The sequence below is a fragment of the Chiloscyllium punctatum genome, chromosome 4 (assembly GCF_047496795.1).
Source record: "Chiloscyllium punctatum isolate Juve2018m chromosome 4, sChiPun1.3, whole genome shotgun sequence".
NCBI classification, from domain to species: Eukaryota; Metazoa; Chordata; class Chondrichthyes; order Orectolobiformes; family Hemiscylliidae; genus Chiloscyllium; species Chiloscyllium punctatum.
The window spans coordinates 132737420-132764167 of NC_092742.1; the positions used below are offsets into that span (position 1 = coordinate 132737420).

The following is a 26748-nucleotide window of genomic DNA, read 5'->3' on the forward strand; positions in this document are numbered from 1 at the left end:
ATTAATGTAGAAATAAAGGGAGCTAACATCCGAATGAATTTGTTTTTTTTTAAACAAAATACTTGGAACTATCATGTGAAACACAACTGAAGCTACTCAATTTTACTTCCACCATTTAAATAAAAACACTCCCAAAGAAGCTATTCAGCAAAATAAATATCCCTAGATGTGTATATGTCCATGTTTCAGCGTAACCTCGTAAATACATGATCCCATGTGTTCAGGCTGTACAAGCTGAGACCAGGATCCAGTCTGAGCCTCCAGCAGGAAACCAACAGGCGGAAGCTGTAAACCTGCCCTTTCCAATGGCCATATAAATCCTGGGCACTAGACCCTAATTCAACACTCCTGGGTCGGCTCTGTTTAGAAAGATCTTGACAGAACCGCTTCCCACAAGTTATCAGAATGATTGTTTCGACAATTTTTCTCAGTTTATTCCTTACTTTCTTATCATGTGAGTGTTTTTTGTTCAAGTCTGTCTTTGTCACTGTCTCAATGCTAGTCTACCGCAGGAATGTAAAAGACTCAGCCATTATTTAATCTGTATTCATGCTCATGGTTTATTTGTTTTCTTTTTTAAAGGTGTCCAGTCGGAGATTGTTTTGACCCAGCCAGAGGCAGAGACTGGCCGTCCCGGAGGCAGCCTGAAACTGACCTGTAAAACCAGCGGCCTCGATCTTAGTACCAGCTACATGAGCTGGGTCCGACAGGTTCCCGGACAGGGTCTGGAGTGGCTGCTTTGGTACTATAGTTCATCCAGCAGTAACTATGCACCAGCGATTAAGAATCGAATTACTGCGTCCAAAGACAATTCAAACAACATTTTCGCGTTGGACATGGGGAACCTGAAGATTGAAGACACCGCCATCTATTACTGTGCAAGAGACCACAGCGAGAGGAACCAGGGCTGGACCCAATCAAAAACAGCTCGAGTGAACATTTTGTCAATTCCATCATAAACTGACGGTCAGTACGAGTTTTAAATGTAATTATACCAACTGCGATCTGAAGCAGACCTCAGGCTGCCTCTTACAAAACTATCAAAGAGGAAATGTACCATTTAAACTAGCAAACTGGTGACACAATGGGACAATGTTTTGGGCATGTCGTATGTACTGCTAACACTTACATCAATTAAATGCTCGGACAAAATGTTAGTTTTAATATATCTAACAGCTCAGGAAATCACTGCTAATTGTTATGTCAACTATGGCATTACTTCTAAACATGATCAGTACTAAATGGATCTTTCAAATGAAAATTGAGACCTAGAGTAAAGAACAGAGAATGAGTGTACTGGTCTACATCATTGTGATACTACAGTGGGCCACAGTGTTGTGCACAGCGACATCCTCATACAATAACCACTGACAAGTGATTATCTCAAATTGGTGATTTCTACCATAGCAGGAGCGAGAAATAATGTGAGATGCAATTTAAACACAATCCAGTCGTGCTAGTTTGTACAAATGTATAATTTTTTTCTCCCTTCTTCGTGTTGATTGTCAAGTTAAATGCAGACCAAACCTGGAAAAGTATTCCAAGCTTTCAAAATACAATGAAGAGTGAAAGCTGAAATAATGCACCAAATCATTCTTAGAGGAGTCTGAATCACTGCTTTCCAGGAAGTGAAGAAATTATCTGCATTTTTCAGTTTACAGTCTGTCATAGTATTTGACACAACATGTCTCACAGTGATATAACTGGAGTGACACAGCAATTATGATCAAAACAAAAACCTATTCAGCCTCGATTGTTTGGAACTAGTCAGTGATTACTTCTACAAACCGTCTTAACTTGCAGTGCAGTATTAATTCTGTGGGGTTTAATGCCAGTATCACTATTTAATTTGTAAAAGTGTTGGGTAATTATCGATACACCATTTGGGGATTTTGAGAATCAGCTCATGTATTACTCTGTGAAGTATAAAACAGTATTAAAATTTATCAAGAATGATCAGAATTCACTAGCGCAATTATGTGATGAAGATTTATTGTGACTTTATTTTGCCTGTGGTTCTGAAAATTTAAAATGATGGTAAATTTTTGATTTGTTTTATGCAGAGCTAGTTATTGTGTGACCCAGTCCAGAGAATGTAACACTGTGACTATCTTGATTTCTGGGGCCAAGGGACCATGGTGACAGTGAATTCAGGTAAGAACTATGAACTTTCATAGTGACTTTTTAAAAACTTTCTATTCATGTGACTAATTTCTGAATTAAATGAAACTCAGATTCTGTGCTGAGTTTGGTTTGGTTCGGATTGATTTTTGTTCAGACTGATTATCGACTTCAGTTAAGGCTCAGCAAATAGCTAAAATGGTGATGATGGCGTCAGTTGCTCCGTATATCTCTTTTTTTATCAGATGGGCATTCTGTGTGGCTGGGTTACTTGAAACACTAATGTCTCTTAAACAGTCAGCTATAAATAATGTTTAATGTCAGTGACTCACTGACTGTAAGTTTTATTGTCAACAACAAACGCTAAGAATTCAAAGATGTTTGAGACATTACCAAACATGATTAAAATATGCTAAAATATCATTATTCATTTCTTGAATATATGTTCTTACCATGATTATATTTTCTCATTTATTTTATTGATGACAAGCAGGTTAGAAACTGTCATAAAATTTTCTTGCGGTGCTATATTGCAATTTGTTGATTAGATTCTGAGTTGTTTTACTTGATTCTGCTGAATTGAGTTGATTGGATTTTGGCTTTGTTTTTACTTGGTTTTGTTGAAGTGTGTTGATTGGTATTTGAAATTATTATATTTGATTCTGTTGAAGTGAATTGGTTGGATTCTGATTATGTTTCATTCAAATCTGTTGTTTGAGTTGATTGGATTCTGATTTTATTTTCCTTGATTCTGTTGAATTGAGTTGATTGAATTCTTATTCAATTTGTGGAATTGATCAGCGTTTTCATGCTTTCTGTAATTAGTGTTTTCTTTCTGGTGAGGAGATTGTCTCTCTGGATTACTGTTCATTCCCAATATTTGTGAAGTTCTATTGTTTTTCATGAATCATTTCTGCATTTGTTCAACTTATATGACACATTTTTCTCTGCTTGATTGAAAACATTACATCCATTTGTAACGGTCTGAAAACCAACTTAAGGCAGAAACCCAGAAGTGTGAGAAATGAAAAAAATAAGTTTTTAATGCATTGAATTTTTTAAAAAAGAACTCAGTTCTAATTGGAAGCTAACTGAATTTTGTTTTGAGTAGCCTCATTCAAAATAAAATTTGGGACTAAAATCTGAAACTGCAGAATTGAACAGATTATGTAATTGAAACTAACTTAAAATTATAAATGCGATAATATTTGTCCATTCAGTAATTTTGTTTTGACCATGAAGTGATTAATCAATATATGCCTTCAACCGCTCTACTGTGTGCTGCACAGGATTGTCATGATCAAGAAGGGTGTGCAGGTTGGAAATAAATTGAACTGTTGCCAGAAATGTTACAGCTTTAAGTGTTAAGTCACCTCACAAACAAGGTTGCTGTTATGACTTGTTATTTCTATTCAATTTAATCATTAGTTTGCTTGATTCTGAGCAGCTTTGTTAGACTTCAATTTGGTTTTTTTTTGTGAGGTTACATCATGTTCTTGGTTCTGTTGAAAATGTTTGCAGAGCCAGTTCTGCTGCAAACACACCGTGTTGTGATCTGGTGATCGTTCATCTGTTGAGGAAGGACTGTGCTTGGGTAACATTAAATGTGTTATATTTGGGAAACCGTTTCTGGTTTCTACATTGTTTTGCAATGTTAACACGGTTGGTGACAGTGAACCGCTCCAGGTTCCTCATTCAATGCAATCAGCATGCGAGTTGAAATTTCATAAAGCCTATTATTAAGTGAAAGGCAAATCGCAAAGGTTTTAGAAATGAAGGGAAAACAGATACCTTCGGGCGCCATTTTAACTTAAAAGTAATAATTAAGGATTAATCTAATCCATGCTTTCCAATCCAAATTCAGAACTCCACTATATCTAGTTCAATCACAAGGTCTGTCTTTAAACTGTTTACAAGTCATAGAGAAATATAAATAGCATTTCAAAAATCTAATGTTCTAATAGTTCTTGATCTTGAGCAAAAATGCCATGACAGTGTTATAATTGATCAAGAAACACCTTTCAATTCCGCTGTACACTACATACATATTTTTCTGACTGGAAAAGATCATTGGCAAAGACCATTTGGAAATTCTGCACAATTCTATGAAGAACAGATCAGTTTCACTGCTTTGATCAGTTTCATACGTAACTTGAGTTAATTCATTGTTATGTCCCTGATTAAACTGGATTTGCAGGATAAAAAAAAAACATTAACTGAATTATTTAATCTGCACAGTGCTTTATGTGTTCCCAATCTGTGCATTTTAATTAAATAGTTATATTTTACAAAAAAATATCAACTGAAGAGTCATTCTTTCGGAAACAACTGCTATAGTGAATTATGTGACCAAGGACAAATTTTGAATTAATTAAAATAATCCACCCATGAACTCGTAGGGCAGCATGGTGGCTCAGTGGTTTGCACTGCTGCCTCACAGCGCCAGGATCCCAAATTCGATTCCACCCTCTGGTGACTGCCTGTGTAGAGTTTGCACATTCTCCCTGTGTCTGCGTGGGTTTCCTTCGGACGCTCCAGTTTCCAACCACAGTCCAAAAGATGCGCAGGTCAGGTGATTTGTGCAATTTAGCACAGCCATAGTGTTCAGGGATGTCTAGGTTAGAGTGCATTAGTCAGGGGTAAATATAAATTATGGGGAATGGGTCTGGTTGGGCTACTTACTGTTCAGAGGATCAGTGTGGAATTGTTGGGCCAAATGGCCTGTTTCATTACTGTAGGAACTCTACTCTTAAAACCATGGGAGTACTTGCTGCAAACGCAGAGAATTCATTTTACATCAATGTGTTCAGACGTGTGCAGAGTTCACAAATTTGCAGAAGACATGAACTAGAGGATAACGGAGCACATTGTTTATTCAGACACTGAAAATAGAGTAATATTTATTTTAATTAATATACTTGACCGATTTATTGCAATGTAGCGATCCGAAGGAATCTGCTCACATTTGTTAAGTGTGACAATCGTTTAGATTAGATTTCCTGCAGTATGTATCGGGCCATTTGGCCCAGCAAGTCCACACCGACCGTCTGAAGAGTAACCCACACAGACCCATTCCCCTACCCTATATTTACCCCTGACTAATGCACCTAAAACTATGGACAATATAGCATGACCAGTTCACTTGACATGCACATCTTTGGATTGTGGGAGGAAATCCACACAGACACAGGGGAGATTGTGTAAACTCCACATAGGCAGTCACCCAAGGCTGGAACCGAGCCTGGGTACCTGGATCTGTGAGGCAGCAGTGCTCACATTTACTTAGACATCTGTTAAAGCGGGCAACTCCAGACAGAAGCATGTTTTCAATTCATACCTTTTTAAACATTTTCGTTCATTAAAAGCAGTAAACAAGAAAATGACCTTGCCCTGATTCCTTCAACAGAAATACTTTCCACACTGGAATGCAGTATTGACTTTATGCAGTGCATACAAAATCTCCCCAGTTCAAGGAACGTTTTAAGAATATGTAAAAATAATTTAGAGAATAATCCATTGCCTCCGGATCTGTGCTTTAATTGGCGATATTTCCCACCTCAATCATTTTATTAAATACAATGACTTATTAAGTTTATTAACTCAGTGGTTATTTATGTTCATTGTGAACACATTCTCGTTCACATTAATCCACTGGTTAGTTCCTCTGAGGAATGTTCAAGTACAGTGAATATATTTGACGTGAGGAGTTGAACAATGTATCCTCTAGGATTAAGTCTGTTGTACAGTTTGTTTCAGTGCTATCTCTGACTAACTTGTCAACGGTCCTGACCATTTGTAAATTGTCCAATACGGATCCCTGAATCTCAGAGAGTTCAATTTCATCTCGCGCTTCAAAACCATTTTTATCGGCCAGAAATACAATATTCGATTAGGTGCCTCAGAATTGAGAGCCCTGACTAAGTTGTTCCAATCAAAACGAACGTTTCAGGAACAAAAGGCAGATAGCAAGAGTTTTGAAATTGGTTGTTGGCAACAAGAGATATTTGATTGAGTGAGGCAGATGGAAATATGCTGTATACTTTCTTTGTGCCTCAGTTATGCAGGACATGTTTCGTGGCACAATGTAGAATCAGAATGTTTTTGCATCTTATTATTTGAAAATCTATTATCAGCTTTTAATGTCACTGGCAACATTCATATTACACTTCAAAACATTTTAATCTTTTTCAGACTAAGTAGACCGTCTGGTGCAGCAATATTCACAGGGGAAAGAGGAAGGGAGTTCGAGGTTGGAATCCAGTGACAGTGAATTGATGGCAATACAATTCCTAGTTTTATTCCTTTGTAGTTCCCATAGAGTTTAAACAATTCGGAGCTGCTATTAAAGTATTCTTGGATAAATATTGAAATGTTCCTTTCATTGTACAAACATTCTGCAACAATTCCTGGTTGTTGGAAGGTGTTAATAACTAACATGGTTTATGTAATGTCAAAACAGGTGGGCTGTGTTCTCTGTGATAGTGTCGAGCTCATTGTGTTCAGGTCTGTTGTGATGTTGTGGTAGTGTCCCTGATTCTGTGCTAGGAGGCCTGTGTTCACTTACAACCTGTTAGAGAGGTATGTAATACCATCTCTTATCAGGTTACTTCAGTGCAAGAAAGCAGATTGAGATGTTTGGGTGTTTGTTGGAATTCCACTCACAGAGGCCAGTGAAATCTATTCAATCGCTGTCCTGACTTGTGTCTCTTAGATATTAGACAGAATTTTGGCAGTTAGCAGCTTTTTCCAGATCAATATTTGTTCACAAGCTTTTGGGCATCGCTAGATGGTGTTAATGGAGAAAGTGCTCACTTTATATTAAACCAGTGCTGTAGCTGAATTTGATTGTTCAGTCCGGTGGGGGTTCTGCTGAATCCAACACTTGCAGCAGAAGGAGATAGCTTTTCAGTTGGTCTTCAATTGCTATCTCCGACCATCCAGTACCTCTGCTCAGAATCCTTTCTCCAACAGGAGTCAAGCCAACGTAATCACTGTTTATCTCAACAGGTGTGAGCTCTTGTGCCAAAAACATGAAAACAATTTGGTGAAGAGGGGGTCTCTGGATGTGAAATGTTAACCTTGCCTTCTCTCCACAGGAGCTGCTAGACCTGCTGAGTTTCTTCAGAAATTTCTGTCTTTTATTTTGGTTTTCTAGCATTTAAAGTTTGTTGTTTCATTGAAAAAAGTTCTGTTCGATTAAACACGTTCTTCAGAGAAAAGATGCATTTGAACAAATTGTGAATGTTCAGAGATATTAAATATCAGAGAATCATTGAATTTGAGCGCCCTGATCTCGAACTGGAGTTTCACAAGAAGCTATTATGAAGTAACAACCCACTCCAGAGCGCAGTGGCTGCTGTAATTGGGTGAAAGTTATTTTGATCACTCAAATAGAGAATGTCAATGATCTCGTTCCAAATAATCAACAGACTTTTTTTTAAAGCATGTGTGAAACAATTAATTTGTTGAAATATTTTAATAAAAAGTGTTCACCGCCAGTGCTAGCTTAATGAATGACACAATGAAAGGAAGGTAGGAGCAAGAGGAGGGCACTCAGCTGTATGATTAAGAAATAGCTCTGTTCCTTCAGTGAAAACACAGTCAAATCACACAAAAGGAAACCATGTCATCTTGTGAAGACACACAAGTGCCTCAAATAATTTACAATTCTTCCAGTGGTTGTTTGAATCTCTAGACCGGTGTGGAAGTGTCAGACCTTTTATATTGCCTTGAGAAACCAGTTGTCATCAGTCTATTTGAATTGCTGAAGTTGGTGTGGTATTAGCACATTCACAGCGCTGGTAGGAAGTGAGTCCCATGGCTGTGATTGAGGAAGAGGAAACGGGCAGGGAAATAGTTGAGAGTCAAGTTGAAGTCTGATTTGGAGGAAAGCTTTCAGGAGAAGTATTTACATACATGTGCGCCCTTATCCTCAAAGATCACAGTTTTGGAACATGCTGCCGAAGGGACATGACAGCATGCAAAATGGAAGCTGAAGAAGGCACCTTGGCCCCTCTAGAAGGCTATTCCATTCATGGGATCATCATTAATCTTGCTGCTCACCAATTTTCCCAACACTCGATAACATTGAACCTGATTGTTTACTCTTCAGCAAAAGAATGGTGAACCTTTGGAATTCTCCACCACACAAATTGATTGAGGACAAAACATTAAATGATTTCAATAAGGAGATAGATTCCTTCAATCCTTAACAAAATGCTACAGATATGTGGGAGAAAGGGAAACAGGCTACAATATTGGTTGAAAGCCATGAAAACATTGAATGGGACATGGTTTGTAGGTTTGTAAGTTTGCATGTAATGCCAACATTGGTGGTATAATTGGCAGTGAAAGTTATCTAAATGTACAATGAGATCTTGATCAGCTGGGCCAATGGCCTGAGGCGTGGCAGAAGGAGTTTAATTTAAATGAATACGACGTGGTGCATTTTGAGAAGATAAATCAGGTCACAACTTACAGAGTTAATGGTAGGACATTGGATAGTGATGTTTAAACACAGGGCCTTGAGGGTCCAGACTCATCGAGTCTTACAGAGTTAATGGTAGGGCACTGGATAGTGATGTTGAACACTGAGGAACCTGAGGGTTGAGACTCATAGATTCTTGAAAACGTCTCAAGTACCTAGTGTGTTGAAGGTGTTTTGCACATGTACCTTCATTGGTCAGAGCACTGAGTGCAGGAGTTAGGGCTTCATGTTGTAACTGTCCAAAACATTGGAATGAACTGCCAGAGGAAGTGGTAAATGCAGAGATAGGTCCAACATTTAGAAGATATTTGAACAGCTACAGGAACAGGATAGGTCTGGATGGATATGGGTCAAAGGCAGGCAAGTGGAATTAGTTTAATTTGGGAACTCTGGTCAGCATGGATGAGCTGGACCAAAGGAACTGTTTCTGTGCTGTACGACTTTATGACTCACTGACTTTATGTTGGAGTCGGCTCAAAGTTGGAAGGTGGTGAGCAAGTGAGGGGCTAGATTGGGCATGTGGGAGAGTTTGGGCTGGTAGGCTGTGAGGTGTTGGCTGGCTGCTGGGTAAGCTTGCATGCACTCTGTCTGGCAAGGTGGCATCAAGGTAAATGGTAATGGTCACAGGATAATTTGTTCAAATTGTGCTTGGTAGGTGAGGGGTAGTTTGAGCTGAAATGCAGGAGGTCTGTCTTTGCCAGACAGGTTTATGGAGAGGTGGGCAGGATGCCAGGCTGGTTAGTGTAGCGGTGGGCAGAGTGCCAGGATGTTTCAGGGTGGAAGGTCACTGTAATGAAGTGACAGGTGGACGTGTTGTCAAAATGCAAAGCTCGGAGTCTGGCAAAATGGTAGGTTGTAAAGCACAGATGCGAAAGGAGCGAGGATGCAATGTGCACAGGTTGACTTGGGTAAGATGAGAGGTCAGTGATCAAGGGCTGAGGTCATGTCTTGGGTAGTGGGCTTTTGTCAGAGGTTGTGAAAATGATGGTGCCAGGTCCAGTCAGGGCCAGATTCACCATGGGCCAGGTGCAGGGCGGCAGGAGTGTAAATGAGTGAAAGGAATTGAGATCATATGTTCATCTGGAATATAGAATATAGAACATTACAGTGCAGAACAGGCTCTTTAGCCCTCAATGTTGTGCTGACCTGTGGAACCAATCTGAAGCCTATCTGTCCTACACTATTCCATTTTCATCCATAAATTTATCCAATGACCTTTTTAATGCCCTTAAAGTTGGCGAGTGTACTATTGTTGCAGGCAGTGCGCTCCATGCCCCTACTCCTCTCTGAGTAAAGAAACAATCTCTGACATCTATCATCTATGTCCTCTCCTGCGAGCCATCACTATTCAAGGAAAATGACTTTCACTGTCCACCCTCTGTTTCTCTTTTATGTCTCAATTAAGTCACCTCTCAACCTTCTTCTCTCAAACAAAAACAGTAAAGGGAGGTCATGCCTGACAAACCTGTTGGAATTTTTTGAAGAGGTAACAAGTAGGTTAGACCAGGGAAACCCAGTGCATGTGGTCTATCTGGACTTTCAAAAGGCCTTTGATAAGGTGCCACACGGGAGGCTGCTGAGCAAGGTGAGGGCCCATGGTGTTCGAGGTGAGCTGCTGGGATGGATTGAGGATTGGCTATCTAACAGAAGGCAGAGAGTTGGGATAAAAGGTTCTTTTTCAGAATGGCAGCCGGTCACGAGCGGTGTCCCGCAGGGTTCGGTGCTGGGGCCACAGCTGTTCGCATTATATATTAATGATTTGGATGAGGGAACCGGGGGCATTCTAGCGAAGTTTGCCGATGATACGAAGTTAGGTGGACAGGCAGGTCGTACTGAGGAAGTGGGGAGGCTACAGAAGGATCTTGACAGGTTGGGAGAGTGGTCCAGGAAATGGCTGATGGAATTTAACGTGAGCAAGTGCGAAGTCTTGCACTTTGGCAAAAAGAATAAAAGCATGGACTACTTTCTAAATGGTGAGAAAATTAATAAAGCCAAAGCACAAAGGGATCTGGGAGTGCTAGTCGAGGATTCTCTAAAGGTAAACATGCAGGTTGAGTCTGTGATTAAGAAAGCGAATGCAATGTTGTCTCTTATCTCAAGAGGGTTGGAATATAAAAGCAGAGATGTACTACTAAGACTTTATAAAGCTCTGGTTAGGCCCCATTTGGAGTACTGTGTCCAGTTTTGGTCCCCACACCTCAGGAAGGACATACTGGCACTGGAACGTGTCCAGCGGAGATTCACACAGATGATCCCTGGAATGACAGGTCTAGCATATGAGGAACGGCTGAGGATACTGGGATTGTATTCGTTGGAGTTTAGAAGATTAAGGGGAGATCTAATAGAGACGTACAAAATAATACATGGCTTTGAAAAGGTGGATGCTAGAAAATTGTTTCTGTTAGGCGAGGAGGCTAGGACCCGTGGACACAGCCTTAGAATTAGAGGGGGTCATTTCAGAACAGAAATGCGGAGACATTTCTTCAGCCAGAGGGTGGTGGGCCTGTGGAATTCATTGCCACGGAGTGCAGTGGAAGCCGGGACGCTAAATGTCTTCAAGGCCGCGATTGATAGGTTCTTGTTGTCTAGAGGGATTAAGGGCTACGGGGAGAATGCGGGCAAGTGGATCTGAAATGCGCATCAGCCATGATTGAATGGCGGAGTGGACTCGATGGGCCGAATGGCCTTACTTCCACTCTTATGTCTTATGGTCTTATGGTCTTATGGTCTCAAGACCCTCATCCTTTCCTCATTAAACCTTCCCTCCATGCCAGACAACATCCTGGTAAACCTCCTCTGATCTCTTCCAAAGCTTCCACATTCTCTCTATAATGTGGTGACCAGAACAGTACACAATACTCCCAAGTACGGCCACACCAGAATTTTGTACAGCTGCAGCCTAACCTCGTGGTTCTGAAACTCAGTCCCTCTATTGATGAAAGCCAACACAAAGTATGCCTTCTAAATAATTCTTATCAAACTGGCTGGCAACTTTTCGATGAATCTGCATTTCCTTGGTTTGTATTTTGTGAAACTTCTCTGCTCTTCACAGCAATCCAGTGAAAGTGTCAGTTGGTGAGATCTTCAAAGTTACTGGGGTGGGATCAGGATGTTCTTCTTCCTAAATTATATGGCAATGGTCAAGGTCGAGGGCATGTTTCTAAAGAACGAACCAATGATCATGATCAGCAACTGGTAGGAAACAAAAATAAACTCCAGTTATGTTGTCGACTCAGTGGGAGCATACTGGCAAACGTTTACAGCTGAGGATACATTTGAGTAACTGATAAGGTCAAATGAACAGAAACTAACTTGCTCAATTGGTCATTCTATTGTAGAGACACCATCTCCCCCCACGCTTTATGGCCTGGTCTCCTCCTGTCAGGAGCACGACACCGGTTCTGCGACCTTTGGTTGTTTGGCGATGGACTATTCCCCTGACGTCACCAAGGTAACCTGGAAGAAAGGTGGGGAGTTAATCACGACTGGATTTAAGACTTACCCATCAGTGAGAAACAAGAAGGGAACCTACACCCTGAGCAGCCAGTTAACCCTGCCCGAGTCAGCGGCAGATTGCAAAATCTACTGTGAGGTTCAACACAGCGGGTCACACAAGATCAAAGAAATGCCATGTCCAGGTATGTGTTGTGGGAACTGAGATAAACAGAGCATCTGGGATTAATATGAAGAAGGCATTATTTATAACCGTTTTCACAGGACCACCTTATACAGCACAGGAACAAGGCCCTTTGATCCATCCAGTTCACGCCTATCAATAACAGCCACCTAACTATTCCAGTCTCATGTGCCAGCACCTGATCGATTGTCTTGTGTGACTTGCCCTTGCAAGGATGCATCGCAATACTTCATACCTATTATGAGGGGCTCAATGTCTACATGACTTATAGGTGCTGAGCTCCAGGCTAACATCACCCTCTGTTTGATTTTGTTTTCCCCTGAGATCCACTTGGAAGCTCCTGGCCTTACCTTCTCTCTCCATCAAGGGGAAAGGTTTCATCCAGTTTACCCTGTCTATGCCTAAAATAATTCTAGACATCATGATAATCTTCTCCCTAATTGTCCTCTGATCCAAGGAAAACCGCTGTCTATCTAAACTAGTTTCATAACTAAAACCCTCCAACCCAGGCAAGATCCTGGCAAATCTCATCAATACTGCCTTCAGTGTAATCACATTCCTTCGATAACATGCATACAACGCTTCAGTATGGCCTAACCAGTGTTCTATTAAGTTCCAGTATCTTCTCCCTACTCTTCATTGTCATCGTCTCGGCTCATAAAAGAAAATATCCTCTCACCTTCTTAGCCTCTTTATCCAGACGACACAGTACGATAGGGGATCGGTGGGTACATGCACCAAAGATCCTCAGGCCTTTCCAGGGTTCCACCATTCAAACCGTCATACCTCACAGATTCTTCTGCCGAATTACATCAGCTTACATTTATGCAGAATAATTTCCATTTGCAACTTCTCTTCACATACAACCAACCCTTTTATATCCTCATGCAATCTAAAGCCATTATGCTCATGATTTACCAACATGACAGTTTTCATTTCATCTGTGAATTCACTGGTTAATCCTCCTAAATTTGAGTCTTATTCATTAGTATGTAAGAGAAATAACAAGGAAATCAAACCAATCCCTACAGAGCACCAGGAGACATAGATTTCCAGTCACGCAGACACCCGATGACTATTCTCCCCTGCTCCCACCACTCAGCCAGTTCTAGATCCAATCTGTCAAATTAACTCCGATCCCATTGGCTCTGATTATTTCTATCATCTGGACATCGAATTATCTCTCTGAAAACTACTATCAAATTCTTATACATGACTTCCTCTCAATAAAACCATGCTGAAAATTGTTGATTTATCTTCCAAATGAAGACTAATTTCACTTCTCAATAGTTTCCCTACCACTGAGATGTGCTTGACAGATCTGTGTTTTCATTATTTATATCTTCCTTCGTCCTGCATGACAGTGCAACGTTGGCTGATCTACACTCACTTGGCACAAGTGCTGTGGCCAGAAAGGGAATTCTAAATTATTGTCAGCGACCCAACTATTTCATCCTTTGCATCGCTCAACAGCTCGGTATACTTTTCATCTGCCCTGGAAATATAACCACTTTTCATTCAGCAAGACAACACAGAACATCACGTCATGTGTCCTAATTTCGGAAAACTACATCACAACACCCCTCCATGTTTTCTGTCCCCACATTGTCCCTCTTACTACTGAACACTGGCACAACACGTTCGTTTTGACCACAACCTAATCCTCCAGCTCCCCTCCAATAATACACTTAATGAGCATTACTGTTTCCAGAATAATTCTTTTATTATGAATGAGCGTGTAACTTTTAAAAATGTTTTCCTTTATTTTGACTGCTATTATTTTCTCATGGTCCCTTTTGCTCTTCTAATTCCTCTGTCTTTCAAACTCCCCCTATGCACATTCTGTACTCCATACCAATTCCTATTGTTTTGAGATTTCAGTTTAGACCGGAAGCCTCCCTTGTTTCTCTTTATCTCCCCCTCCATGCCCTTTGGTGTCCAGAGCCCACTGCATTCTTGGTCCCACTCAGTGGCTTCCTGGGAAATGTTCTCCCTGTGATTTTTCTTATCTCTCTCTTAAATGTGTCACACTGCTCTGACTCAGATTTACCAATAAGTGTCAGCTTCCAGTCCACTCTGGTCAAGTCATTACCTGATCTTACTAAAATTGTCCTTCCCTTTTTCAGAACTTTGGGCCAATTTCTATTCCTTTGCAGTAGAATCTGAAATCCAACTGATTTACGATCACTGTCTGCAAAGTGCTCCACCATTGAGGTTTTACCCACTGGGTCGACTTCATTCCCTAAAGTTAAGTCCAGATTCACCCCTCTCTTGCAAGGTCTGGATTAAAATTCTCAGTATTAAACACATACTTTGTTAAAATATTCTCCTGGGGGCATTTTCAGAATTCTGCTCCCTCTAAATTTTTGACAAAATGAATATCCAAGCCTATGCTGAGGAAGTTAAAAACCTCTTTTCTCATTCCCCTATTTAATTTGCATTTCTCTGAAATATGCCCATGTATGTTCACTTGCTCTTTTGGACCTATAGTAAGGTCTATCGTGCTCTCCCAGTAGTTATGTTTGCTGTATTCTGGTTTTGAAGAACTATCCATTTGCCTTTGTTCGAGGAGGTATCCATGATTTCATTTCTCTTTACAGCCTAAAATACTCTTGTCAGAATTGCGACAGATGCAACATTCTGCACTGCACACCCCCAGCCCTCATCCTTTTCCATCTTTACCTGTCTCACCTGAAGGCACTAAATCCTAGAATGTTGAATGGCCACTCCTGCCCCGCTCTCAATATGTCTCTGTGATAGCAACCGTGTCATTTCCTCATTTATGACGGTAATTCGTCTGCCTTGTTCATCAGACTCTGTCATTAAAACGAATACCATCCAACATTGCTATCTCCCTTTTGATGTTACCGGCCTATAGTTTCTATGCCTCCTTGACACCCTTGCTGTGTCCTATAATTTTAGCCTTTCACATTGTCCTGCTGATCTTTCTGTGTGGATCCCAGCTTTTCTGCACAATTATGATTCTTGTATCCATTAACCACAAGAAACCTTGATATATGAGAACTGATTGTATTTGTTATGAAATTCGTCAGATAATTTATGCGATGTGTTTCCTAATAATCTAGGTATTCTCCCACCAACTCTTCTCCTAACTGTGAGCTCCAGTGAAGAAAAAACAAGCAGCAAGTTTGCAACCGTCGTCTGTTCAATCATCGATTTCCATCCGAAGTCAATCTCCGTGAGTTGGTTGAAAAATGGCCGACCCTTGGATTCTGGCTTCTTCACGTCTCCCGTGTGTGAGGCAAACGGGAACTTCTCGGTGACGAGTCGGCTGATGGTCCCTTATGGTGAATGGTTCAACAGCGCAGTCTATAACTGCCAGGTCACTCATGGAGAGAACATTCAAAGTAAAAACATCACCGCACTCCAGGGTAAGAGACACACACTGAGAGAGCTACAAATCCTTCTAAACTCTGATGTGAATCAAACACGCTAATTTATCAGGCGCAGTTAACAGTACGGTAAAGCTTCTCGTTTCCCAACATGCCACGTATCGCATTTCAGTTTGAGTGTTACATTAGCATCGCTCATGACTCAACATTTTGGCAAGTCAGAAAAGCATGTTTCCTCTCTGTTGAAGATAGATATATAGACACTGAGCTTTGTTAAATAGTTTATTGCCTGACCATGCTGGGAGAGGCGTTCAGAACGCCGCTTCAAGGATAAGTTTGGGGGTGGAGGGGAGATATTGGAGAGATAGAACATAGAACATAGAAGAATACAGCGCAGTACAGGCCCTTCGGCCCTCGATGTTGCGCCGATCAAAGCCCACCTAACCTACACTAACCCACTATCCTCCATATACCTATCCAATGCCCGCTTAAATACCCATAAAGAGGGAGAGTCCACTACTGGTACTGGCAGGGCATTCCATGAACTTACGACTCGCTGAGTGAAGAACCTACCCCTAACATCAGTCCTATATCTACCCCCCCTTAATTTAAAGCTATGCCCCCTTGTAATAGCTGACTCCATACGTGGAAAAAGTTTCTCACTGTCAACCCTATCTAACCCCCTAATCATCTTGTACACCTCTATCAAGTCACCCCTAAACCTTCTTTTCTCCAATGAAAACAGCCCCAAGTGCCTCAGCCTTTCCTCATAGGATCTTCCTACCATACCAGGCAACATCCTGGTAAACTTCCTCTGCACCGGTTCCAGTGCCTCCACATCCTTCCTATCGTATGGCGACCAAAACTGCACACAATATTCCAGATGCGGCCGCACCAGAGTCTTATACAACTGCAGCATGACCTCAGGACTCCGGAACTCAATTCCTCTACCAATAAAAGCCAGTACGCCATATGCCTTCGTCACTGCACTATTTACCTGGGTGGCAACTTTCAGAGATCTGTGTACATGGACACCAAGATCCCTCTGCTCTTCCACACTACCAAGTAGTCTACCATTAGCCCAGTAATCCATCTTTTTATTACTCTTACCAAAGTGAATCACCTCTCACTTAGCTACATTGAACTCCATTTGCCACCTTTCTGCCCAGCTCTGCAGCTTCTCTCTATCCCGCTGTAACCTGCCATATCCTTCCTCACTGTCTACAACTCCTCCGACTTTCGTATCATCCGCAAACTTGCTCACCCAACCTTCTAACCCATCCTCCAGGTCATTTATAAAAATGACAAACAGCAATGGTCCCAAAACAGATCCTTGCGGAACACCACTAGTGACGGCACTCCAAGATGAACCTTTGCCATCAACTACTACCCTCTGTCTTCTTCCAGAGAGCCAATTCCTAATCCAAACCTCCAACTCACCCTCAATGCCATATCTCTGTATTTTCTGCAGTAGCCTACCATGGGGGACCTTATCAAACGCCTTACTAAAATCCATATATACCACATCTACCGCTTTCCCCCCATCTACCTCCTTAGTCACCTTCTCAAAGAATTCAATAAGGTTTGTGAGGCACGACCTGCCCTTCACAAAACCATGCTGACTATCCTTGATCACATCATTCTTATCCAGATGTTCATAAATCCTATCCCTTACAATTCTCTCTAAGACTTTGCCCACAACAGAAGTGAGACTCACTGGCCTATAGTTACTAGGATTATCCCTACTCCCCTTCTTGAACAAGGGAACCACGTTTGCTAGCCTCCAGTCCTCTGGCACTACTCCTGTAGACAAAGAGGACACAAAAATCAAGGCCAATGGCTCTGCAATCTCCTCCCTTGCTTCCCAGAGAATCCTAGGATAAATGCCATCAGGCCCAGGGGACTTATCTATTTTCACCCTTGCCAGAATTTCCAACACCTCTTCTCTACATATCTCAAAGCCATCTATTCTACTTATTCGTGCCTCGGTATTCATAACGACAACAATGTCCTGCTCCTGAGTGAATACTGACGAAAAGTATTCATTCAGTGCCTCCCCAATCTCTTCAGCCTCCACACGCAACTTCCCATTACTATCCTTGATTGGACCTATTCCTACCCTAGTCATTCTTTTATTCCAAACATACCTATAGAAAGCCTTAGGGTTTTCCCTAATCCTACCAACTAAGGACCTTTCATGTCCCCTCCTTGCTGCTCTTAGTTCTCTCTTCAGGTCCTTCCGGGGTACCTTATAACTCTCAATCGCCCCTATTGAACCTTCACGCCTCATCTTTACAAAGGCCGCCCTCTTCCATTTAACAAGGGATTCCAATTCCTTATTAAACCACGGCTCCCTAACACGACCCTTTCCTCCCTGCCTGATAGGTGCGTACTTATCAAGGACACTCAATAGTTGCTCCTTGAACAAGTTCCACATATCAATTACGCTCTTGCCTTGGAATCTACTTTTCCAATCCACACATCCTAAGTCATGCCTCAACGCATCATAATTTCCCTGCCCCCAGCTATAACTCTTGCCCTGTAGTACACACTTATCCCTCTCCATCACTAGAGTAAAAATCACCGAATTGTGGTCACTGTCCCCAAAGTGCTCACCTACCTCTAGTTCTAATACCTGGCCTGGTTCGTTACCCAGAACCAAATCCAGTATGGCCTCACCTCTTGTTGGCTTATCTACATATTGTGTCAGGAAACTCTCCTGCACACATTGCACAAACACTGACCCATCTAACGAACTTGAGCGATAGCTTTCCCAATCAATATCAGGAAAGTTAAATTCTCCCATAACAATCACCCTATTACTGTCACTCTTCTCCTGAATCATCTTCGCAATCATTTCTTCAACGATTCTAGGACTATTAGGAGGCCTGTAGAAGACTCCTAACAGGGTGACCTCACCTCTTCTATTCCTAACCTCAACCCAAACTACCTCAGATGGCAAATCTTCGTCCATCTTCCTTTCCACTGCTGTTATACTATCTTTGACAAGCAAAGCCACACACCCCCCCCTCTTTTACCCCCACCTCTGACCCTACTAAAACATTTAAACCCTGGAACCTGCAACAGCCAATCCCGTCCCTGATCTAGCCACGTCTCCGTAATAGCCACAACATCGAAGTCCCAGGTACCAACCCACGCTGCGAGTTCACCTACCTTATTTCGTATACTTCTGGCATTAAAGTATACACACTTCAAGCCACTCTTCTGTTTACAGGCACCCTCCTTTAAGATTGATGCCATATTCCTAACCTCCCTACAGTCCAGGTCCTGCATCCAAAAGCTACAGTCTGGGTTCCCATGCCCCTGCAGAGTTAGTTTAAACCCCCCCCAAGAGCACTAGCAAACCTCCCCCCAAGGATACTGGTGCCCCTCAGGTTCAGGTGCAGACCATCCTGTTTATAGAGGTCCCACCTTCCCCAGAAAGAACCCCAGTTATCCAAGTACCGAAATCCCTCCCTCCTGCACCATCCCTGTAGCCACGCATTTAACAGTTCTCTCTCCCTATTCCTCGACTCTCTATCACGTGGCACGGGTAACAAACCAGAGACAACAACTCTGTTCGTTCTAACTCTGAGCTTCCAACCTCGCTCCCTAAAAGCCTGTCTAACATCCTCAGCACTCCTCCTACCAATGTCATTGGTGCCAATATGGACCACGACTTCAGGCTGCTCCCCCTCCCCCTTAAGGACCCGGAAAACACGATCAGAGACATCACGTACCCTTGCACCTGGGAGGCAACATACCAAACGTGAGTCTCTCTCGTTCCCACAAAACCGCCTATCTGTGCCCCGAACTTCAGCTGCGCGCTTTTAAAGGGGAAACAAACCTACCCAGGTAAGCTTACGCTCTACCTGCTTCCGTGTCTCGGCTGCCTCTCTGGTCGTCGTCACTTCCCCCTGCTGCTCCCGCTCTTTCTGTGAAGAGAGAGTGAAAAAAAACACCGCTGCCCGCTACCGGTAAGTACTTTTAAAACAAACAGTCTTACCTTAGCTGCTGCTCGCACTCAAAAAAAAACTGAATCATAGAAAATACTGAGAGACTGAGGTCGATTGAACGTGGAATAGATGTTTTGACTGGTCGGCCAGACTAGGACCCAAGGGCACAGTCTCAGGGTCAAAGGGGCACCGTTTCGAACTGAGATGTGGGGAGAAATGTCTTCAGCCAGAGGGTGATGAGGCTGTGGAACTTGTTGCTGCAGAGGGCTGTGGAGGCCAGGCCATTGTGTGTATTCAAGCCAGAGATAGATCGGCTCTTGTTTAGAGAAGACAGTAGAATGGCTGTAGCCCGAAACGTCGATTTTCCTGCTCGTCGGATGCTGCCTGATCTGCTGTGCTTTTCCAGCATCATTCTGATCTAAACTCTGGAATGGCCGTACAGCTTTATTCTGATCCTCAATCTTATGATGTTGTGGTCTCAAAAAGACGTGGTTAAAATATGCAGTGACCCTTACTTGAAAATAAATCAAAATGCGTTCAGTGCTTCATTCCCTGCTCAGGAATGGCCTGTTGGCCTTGGACATTGTACGACATTGATTTTTATCTGGTACTGAGCTCTTTAACTTTACTTATGGGATCAGACCACAGACCAAGTGGATATCACATCAACTGGGATAAACGTGATCTCACTGAGCTTCTTTAAGATGCTCTCTGTAATTAGTGGATGAGGCAGGAGAATAAATTCTGGTAAGAACGGTCCAATAGGGATGAATGAACTAGGAACTCGAGACAGGCTGATTTAGCCTGGTTTGGGGTAGCGATGTTTACACAGTGAGTAGTGGATGTCTATAAAATTAGTGAACATTTCCATCGCGTTTGTAGATTAATTTAAGATGCTTTTGTTTGTTTTTTTCTCCCCTGCTCTATGAAGAAATTAAAAAACGCAGCTTGGTAAATAAAGTGAAAGTACAGACCAGTTACGAACAAACTGAATGGAGGGAAAGACTTAAGGAGATGGGTGTCCTTCTTGATATCCAATGCTGTACTCAATGTCTTGTTTTCCGATCTACTCCAAACACAGCTCACAAGGAACAATGACATAAATTAGAGAATGACATCACACCAATAACGCAAAGAATTTCTGATCACTTTAAATATAATGAACAGACTTTCCATGGTTGTTCACCGCTCCTGTAACACTTTAGAACTCTGCAAAGAGAATAATTATGATTTATTATAATTTGTCTAAAATGTAGGATGTGATTTGGCAGTCAGCATGACCAGCAGCATTTGCACCTAAGGGTTATGAACATGGAAATGAACTCATTATATTGAGATTACTCTTGTCACAAGTATCAATAGATGGTGTTAAGTGAGAGACAGACTCTGAAAGAAAGGTAATTCCATGGGTTACATGATGGTATCTTCGATTATTTTATTTTTTTTCAGGTTTCACTTGTTAAAAAGCCAGTGTTCTTTCGGAGTAATTACACAGGGTGTGTTATAGGTAATCACAAATGCTTTCACAAATCAAAATACATCAACAACAGTAAGCATCGTTTCAGCAGTAGTTGGATTTGCCATTTTGAAGGTGGTGTCTTCACCCTATGAAGAAGTAATCTGAAGATTGACTGTTTGTATCATAAAGGGGCATTTTTCATTGACTTTGATTTTTGTTTCATAGAAGATACCGAGTGCCACCCTAACACCGTTAAAATCCTCCCACCGCCAGTAGAACAAGTCTTGCTGGAGGCGACGGTGACGTTAACCTGCGTTGTGTCCAATTTTCCTTCTGGAGTCAACGTGACCTGGAAACAAGAAAAGAAGCCTCTGAAAACAGAGATTGCTGACCAGCCTGGACAGAATCCCGACAGCGTGATCAGCAAATTAGACATTTCTACTGAAGCCTGGCTGAGTGGCGTTACTTTTGAATGTGTGGTGTACCATCAGAATCTACCGACTCCGCTGAGAGACTCCATCCACAAGGAGAAAGGTGAGCGGTGAGATTAAAGCACAAAGGATCCCATGTGTAATCCAGATCCAGTTACATCAATGTCAGGCTTTGATTGGTAATGAACAAACACCATTGGGAGTATTAATGATGCATCTGAAGGCAGGATAGCTGGGTAGCTGATTAAGAAAAAGATGGACCAAAGGATATTGTATTCTGATTCAGTCAGATAAAGTGGGAAGAAGCCTGGGTTGTGACGTCACCATCAGCAATGACAGTTGGACAGAACGTCCTTGTTGTGGGCTGGAAACATGGAGGCAACTTTCACATTAAACTCGACTTTTTTTACTGGACAGAATGTGTACCATTCTGCTCCTTTAGTAAACGGAAGTGAATAAATCCCAAATTAAACATGGCATATTTTAATATTTAGTGAAATTGTGATATTGGTTCAGAATGTTTTGGTTGATTTATATTTGTCTCAAATATTCTGCAGTGATTAATCCGCTGGAGCCATCAGTGTCGGTCCTCCTGCCACCAACAGAAGAAATCTCCGCTCAGAGGTTTCTCTCCCTCACCTGTTTAGTGAGAGTTTTCTCCCCCCGAGAGATCTTCGTCAAGTGGACAAACAATGACAAGCCGGTGAATCCCAGTAACTACAAGAACACCGAGGTGATGGCGGAGAGTGACAACATCTCCTTCTTCATGTACAGCCTGTTATCCATTACAGTGGAGGAGTGGGCCAGCGGTGCTTCTTACTCCTGTGGTGTGGGACATGAAGCGGTTCCACTGAAGATCATCAACAGAACAGTCGATAAAGCCAGCGGTAAACCGAGTTTTGTAAACATTTCGCTTGCACTGATGGACACTGTTAATTCATGTCAATAAAAATCTCAAAGTTGCATTTAATAATTCAACAGAAGTAATAGAAGTGAATTTTTTTCACTCCAGTAGTGAGTTAAATACTGAATTAATTGTTTCCCACCATGACTTCCATTCCATCTGTGTAGTTAAAGTGGATTATTAACAGGTCTAGGACAAGTGTCTTGTGCAGTTAATGTTCTCTGCTCAGATACACCCTGGGTCAGAGACAGAGTAAAGCTCACTCATTGCAGGATTCCGCCAAATACCTTATCCATCCTAAATCCCTCTGTGACAAAATCTGACAATGTCCATTTTATGTCAAGGGTAGAGCACGAGTTTTGAACTTGGTGTTCTTGATTTCCCCGATTGGAAACTCTTACAAAATTCATGTCAGTTTTAAACTGCCACATTGCACCAATTGGAAATGTAAGTTTAAGACACGTTAAAATTAAATTTGATTGGAACATACTAATCGTAAATAGTGCAGAACAGTTTGAATGTAACCTTTGTTTCTGGGGAACTGCCAGGGATCTTGCACCAGCGCATAAGTTGACAGAATGTATCTTCACTTTCACACCAAAGAGAATCAACAGATAAGTTGTCGTGAAGCAGAGGGGAGGGGAACGATGAATGGTCTGTCCTCTTGCTCCCTGTGAAGAGTTTTCATGGAAGATGTCCTCTGTGATGTAACCAAGTTGCGAACAGGAACAGTCAGCTTCTTGCTTACTGTCCAAAGATTTAACATTTCCCTGCAAAATAATACCTTTGAAGCATGTTGGACATGCTTGGCTCTGTTAACAAATGATTAACATTGATTCCCATAATCCAAAACTGGTGTTTGCATCGTCCCGGTTTGTATTCCATAGGTTTGTCTCAGTTTTCTGGAGCACATGGGATCAATTCTGGTATCATTTTGTTTCACATACAGAACACAAGTAGACATTTTCTAATAAACATATTCAGAAATGTTATCTCTTGGGCAGTGGGGATTTGAACTCAAGACTTTTCTCTCAGAGACAGAAATTCTATCACTGCAACAGAAGTGTTGCTCATAAAACACTTATCTCTCCATGACGATGGGAAATGTTTCCTACAACATCAAGGTCAGATCTAATTATGGGCAATCCATTAAAATTCGAACAATAAATTAGAATAATAAAAATTGCAGTCTGGTATACGAACAGATAGAGAGAGATGATCACAAGTACACTCGTAATGACACATAATCGAGCTCTCACCTAAAGACACATATTTATGTGCACACTCAAATGTGCATATCGATAAGATGTCACACATGCATACTCGCACAGAGCCACACATGCAAGTGGCACTTGAACACTCTAAGCTCATACAAAAACTCACAGACACCGAATGAAAATCATTTGCACAAATGAACAGGGGTACTCACACATAACAATGAGAAACATAGACACACGGTAACACACAAATACATTTACATTCATACAGCAAAATGCGTACAGACATACACGCATGAACACAGATACAAATTCCGAAAAATGTCCTCCCACTTGTCAACTCACACAGGCACGTAAGTGCACAGAGATAAATATTAATATCATAATTTTCCCATTTTCAGAATCACAAACATACAATGACAGAGGCAGCTTAATTAGTTATTTTTAAACCACATTGATCAGCATGGATACAATATCACACGTACACACAAATTCAGAGTCTCACATGCAGACACACAAGTGCATAGATCAACAAATAGAGGGGTGTTTATTAAATAAGGAGAATGGGCACAAGCATCAGCAAGCATCCACAAACAATAACACAAACAAGCTTCTCAGGAGATGGTTTGGGAAAGATTGCCACACAAGCAAACATCATCATATAAATATAAACATCCAACAAAATATAACGTTGCATGCTAACAATTATTAAGCATAAACATGAAAATAACCTAGTTGTAGGTAGGATCTGAAACAGACACATAAGCACACATTTTAGATAGCACTAATGAAAAGTGAAAACTCAAAAAGACATTACAAGATAAGCATAGGCAGCAACGAAGTGGAATATTAGCATGATGATGCTTACACAATGTGAAAAGACCAAACACATTAGCACACCAGCAGTAAAGGAACAGGAATATGTTTATTCATGCACAGACTCCAACGTGGGCAAGAGTGAAGTAAGAGACTCTCATAACCACATACACAAACATTAAAGGAAAACCAAACACACCAAGCAGTAGATCAAATAAATTAAGGGACACATGTACAAACACTTATTCCTAAATGTACAGATCCTACAAACAAAAATATGAAGCAATGTCCTGACTGTGATGTCACTTATATTCATGATTTGCCAAGTAATTGGTCACCAATACCTAAAGATGAGAATCACATTTGAACTTTTATTCAGTGTTGGCCACAATTTTCAACTAAAGTGCTGTCACAGCCTATATTTAAAATATAATGATATAATTAAAATAATCATTCATAATAAGCATTCCTCAAATAATAATATCCTTAAATAATAGATTGAAAGAAAAATAATTTAAAACGTTCTGACATGGACAATGAAGAAAGAACATGTGCAATTAGTATTTGTAATTTCTTGCTGAGAGTCAATCATGCAGTCATAGATACAGATAAGAGCCCTTGAGAAATACCTGACTGCTTTATGAAGATGTAATGGTCTCTAATTACATGACTTGGATGCAGATAGATTGATCTGGATCAATAAACAATCTAAATGCGTTTTCTCGGCTTTATATTCATAGATTCAATAGATCGCACTTGGATTGAAGACTATGAGGATGATAACAGCAACATCTGGACAACTGCTTCCAAGTTCATCACCTTGTTCTTCCTGAGTATTTTCTACAGCGCTGCCGTCACTCTGGTGAAGGTGAGAATAATCACATCTTTCTCACGCCAAGCAGCCCAATATGTTTTGTGAAATCTCTAAGGGTGCCATTGAATAAACATTGCTTTATCTCTCTTTCCCAGGTTAAGTGAATGAATTGTGGACCCCCTTGATTTTCCTGATCTGCTTATCAAGGTCTCTGAATTCCCAATCTACAATCTGTCCTGTTGCTGACTCTAACAGTGAGATTACTTCAGTTTATCAGCATGTAACTGAGACAATTATTGATGGATTTTCCTTTTTACTTTGATATCTTTGAGATGGTTGTGGTTGGAAGAATTTGTAGCTTCCCAGTTGTTTGAAGCCCCATTTGTTTTGCTTTTATTAGTTCCTTACTCAGAACGGTTGCCAACCCTTTCTGATGGGCCTTTGTACTACCTTTCTTGTGACTGTTACTGATGTAACCCTTTCTGATGAGCCTTTGTATTCCCTTTCTTGTGACTGTTACTGATGTAACCCTTGCTGATGAGCCTTTGTATTCCCTTTCTTGTGACTGTTACTGATGTAACCCTTTCTGATGAGCCTTTGTACTCCCTTTCTTGTGACTGTTACTGATGTAACCCTTTCTGATGGGCCTTTGTAAACCCTTTCTTGTGACTGTTACTGATGTAACCCTTTCTGATGAGCCTTTGTATTCCCTTTCTTGTGACTGTTACTGATGTAACCCTTTCTGATGAGTCTTTGTACTCCCTTTCTTGTGACTGTTACTGATGTAACCCTTTCTGATGGGCCTTTGTACTCCCTTTCTTGTGACTGTTACTGATGTAACCCTTTCTGATGAGCCTTTGTACTCCCTTTCTTGTGACTGTTACTGATGTAACCCTTTCTGATGAGCCTTTGTATTCCCTTTCTTGTGACTGTTACTGATGTAACCCTTTCTGATGGGCCTTTGTATTCCGTTTCTTGTGACTGTTACTGATGTAACCCTTTCTGATGAGCCTTTGTACTCCCTTTCATGTGACTCTTACTGATGTAACCCTTTCTGATGAGCCTTTGTACTCCCTTTCTTGTGACTGTTACTGATGTAACCCTTTCTGATGGGCCTTTGTACTCCCTTTCTTGTGACTGTTACTGATGTAACCCTTTCTGATGGGCCTTTGTACTCCCTTTCTTGTGACTGTTACTGATGTAACCCTTTCTGATGGGCCTTTGTATTCCGTTTCTTGTGACTGTTACTGATGTAACCCTTTCTGATGGGCCTTTCTACTCCCTTTCTTGTGACTGTTACTGATGTAACCCTTTCTGATGAGCCTTTGTACTCCCTTTCATGTGACTGTTACTGATGTAACCCTTTCTGATGGGCCTTTGTACTCCCTTTCTTGTGACTGTTACTGATGTAACCCTTTCTGATGGGCCTTTGTACTCCCTTTCTTGTGACTGTTACTGATGTAACCCTTTCTGATGAGCCTTTGTACTCCCTTTCTTGTGACTGTTACTGATGTAACCCTTTTTGATGGGCCTTTGTACTCCCTTTCTTGTGA

General features: G+C 41.3%; 1 gene segment (V, D, J or C); it reads left to right on the top strand.

Moving 5' to 3' along the window:
• The first annotated feature begins 352 nt into the window (after nt 1-352).
• LOC140476641 (Ig heavy chain C region-like) lies at nt 353-25594 on the top strand. The segment is given in 9 exon segments: nt 353-454; nt 583-898; nt 2108-2154; nt 11947-12246; nt 15332-15637; nt 21239-21547; nt 22002-22331; nt 25122-25249; nt 25351-25594. Coding segments are annotated over 9 exon segments (1794 nt in total).
• The last annotated feature ends 1154 nt before the right edge of the window (nt 25595-26748 follow it).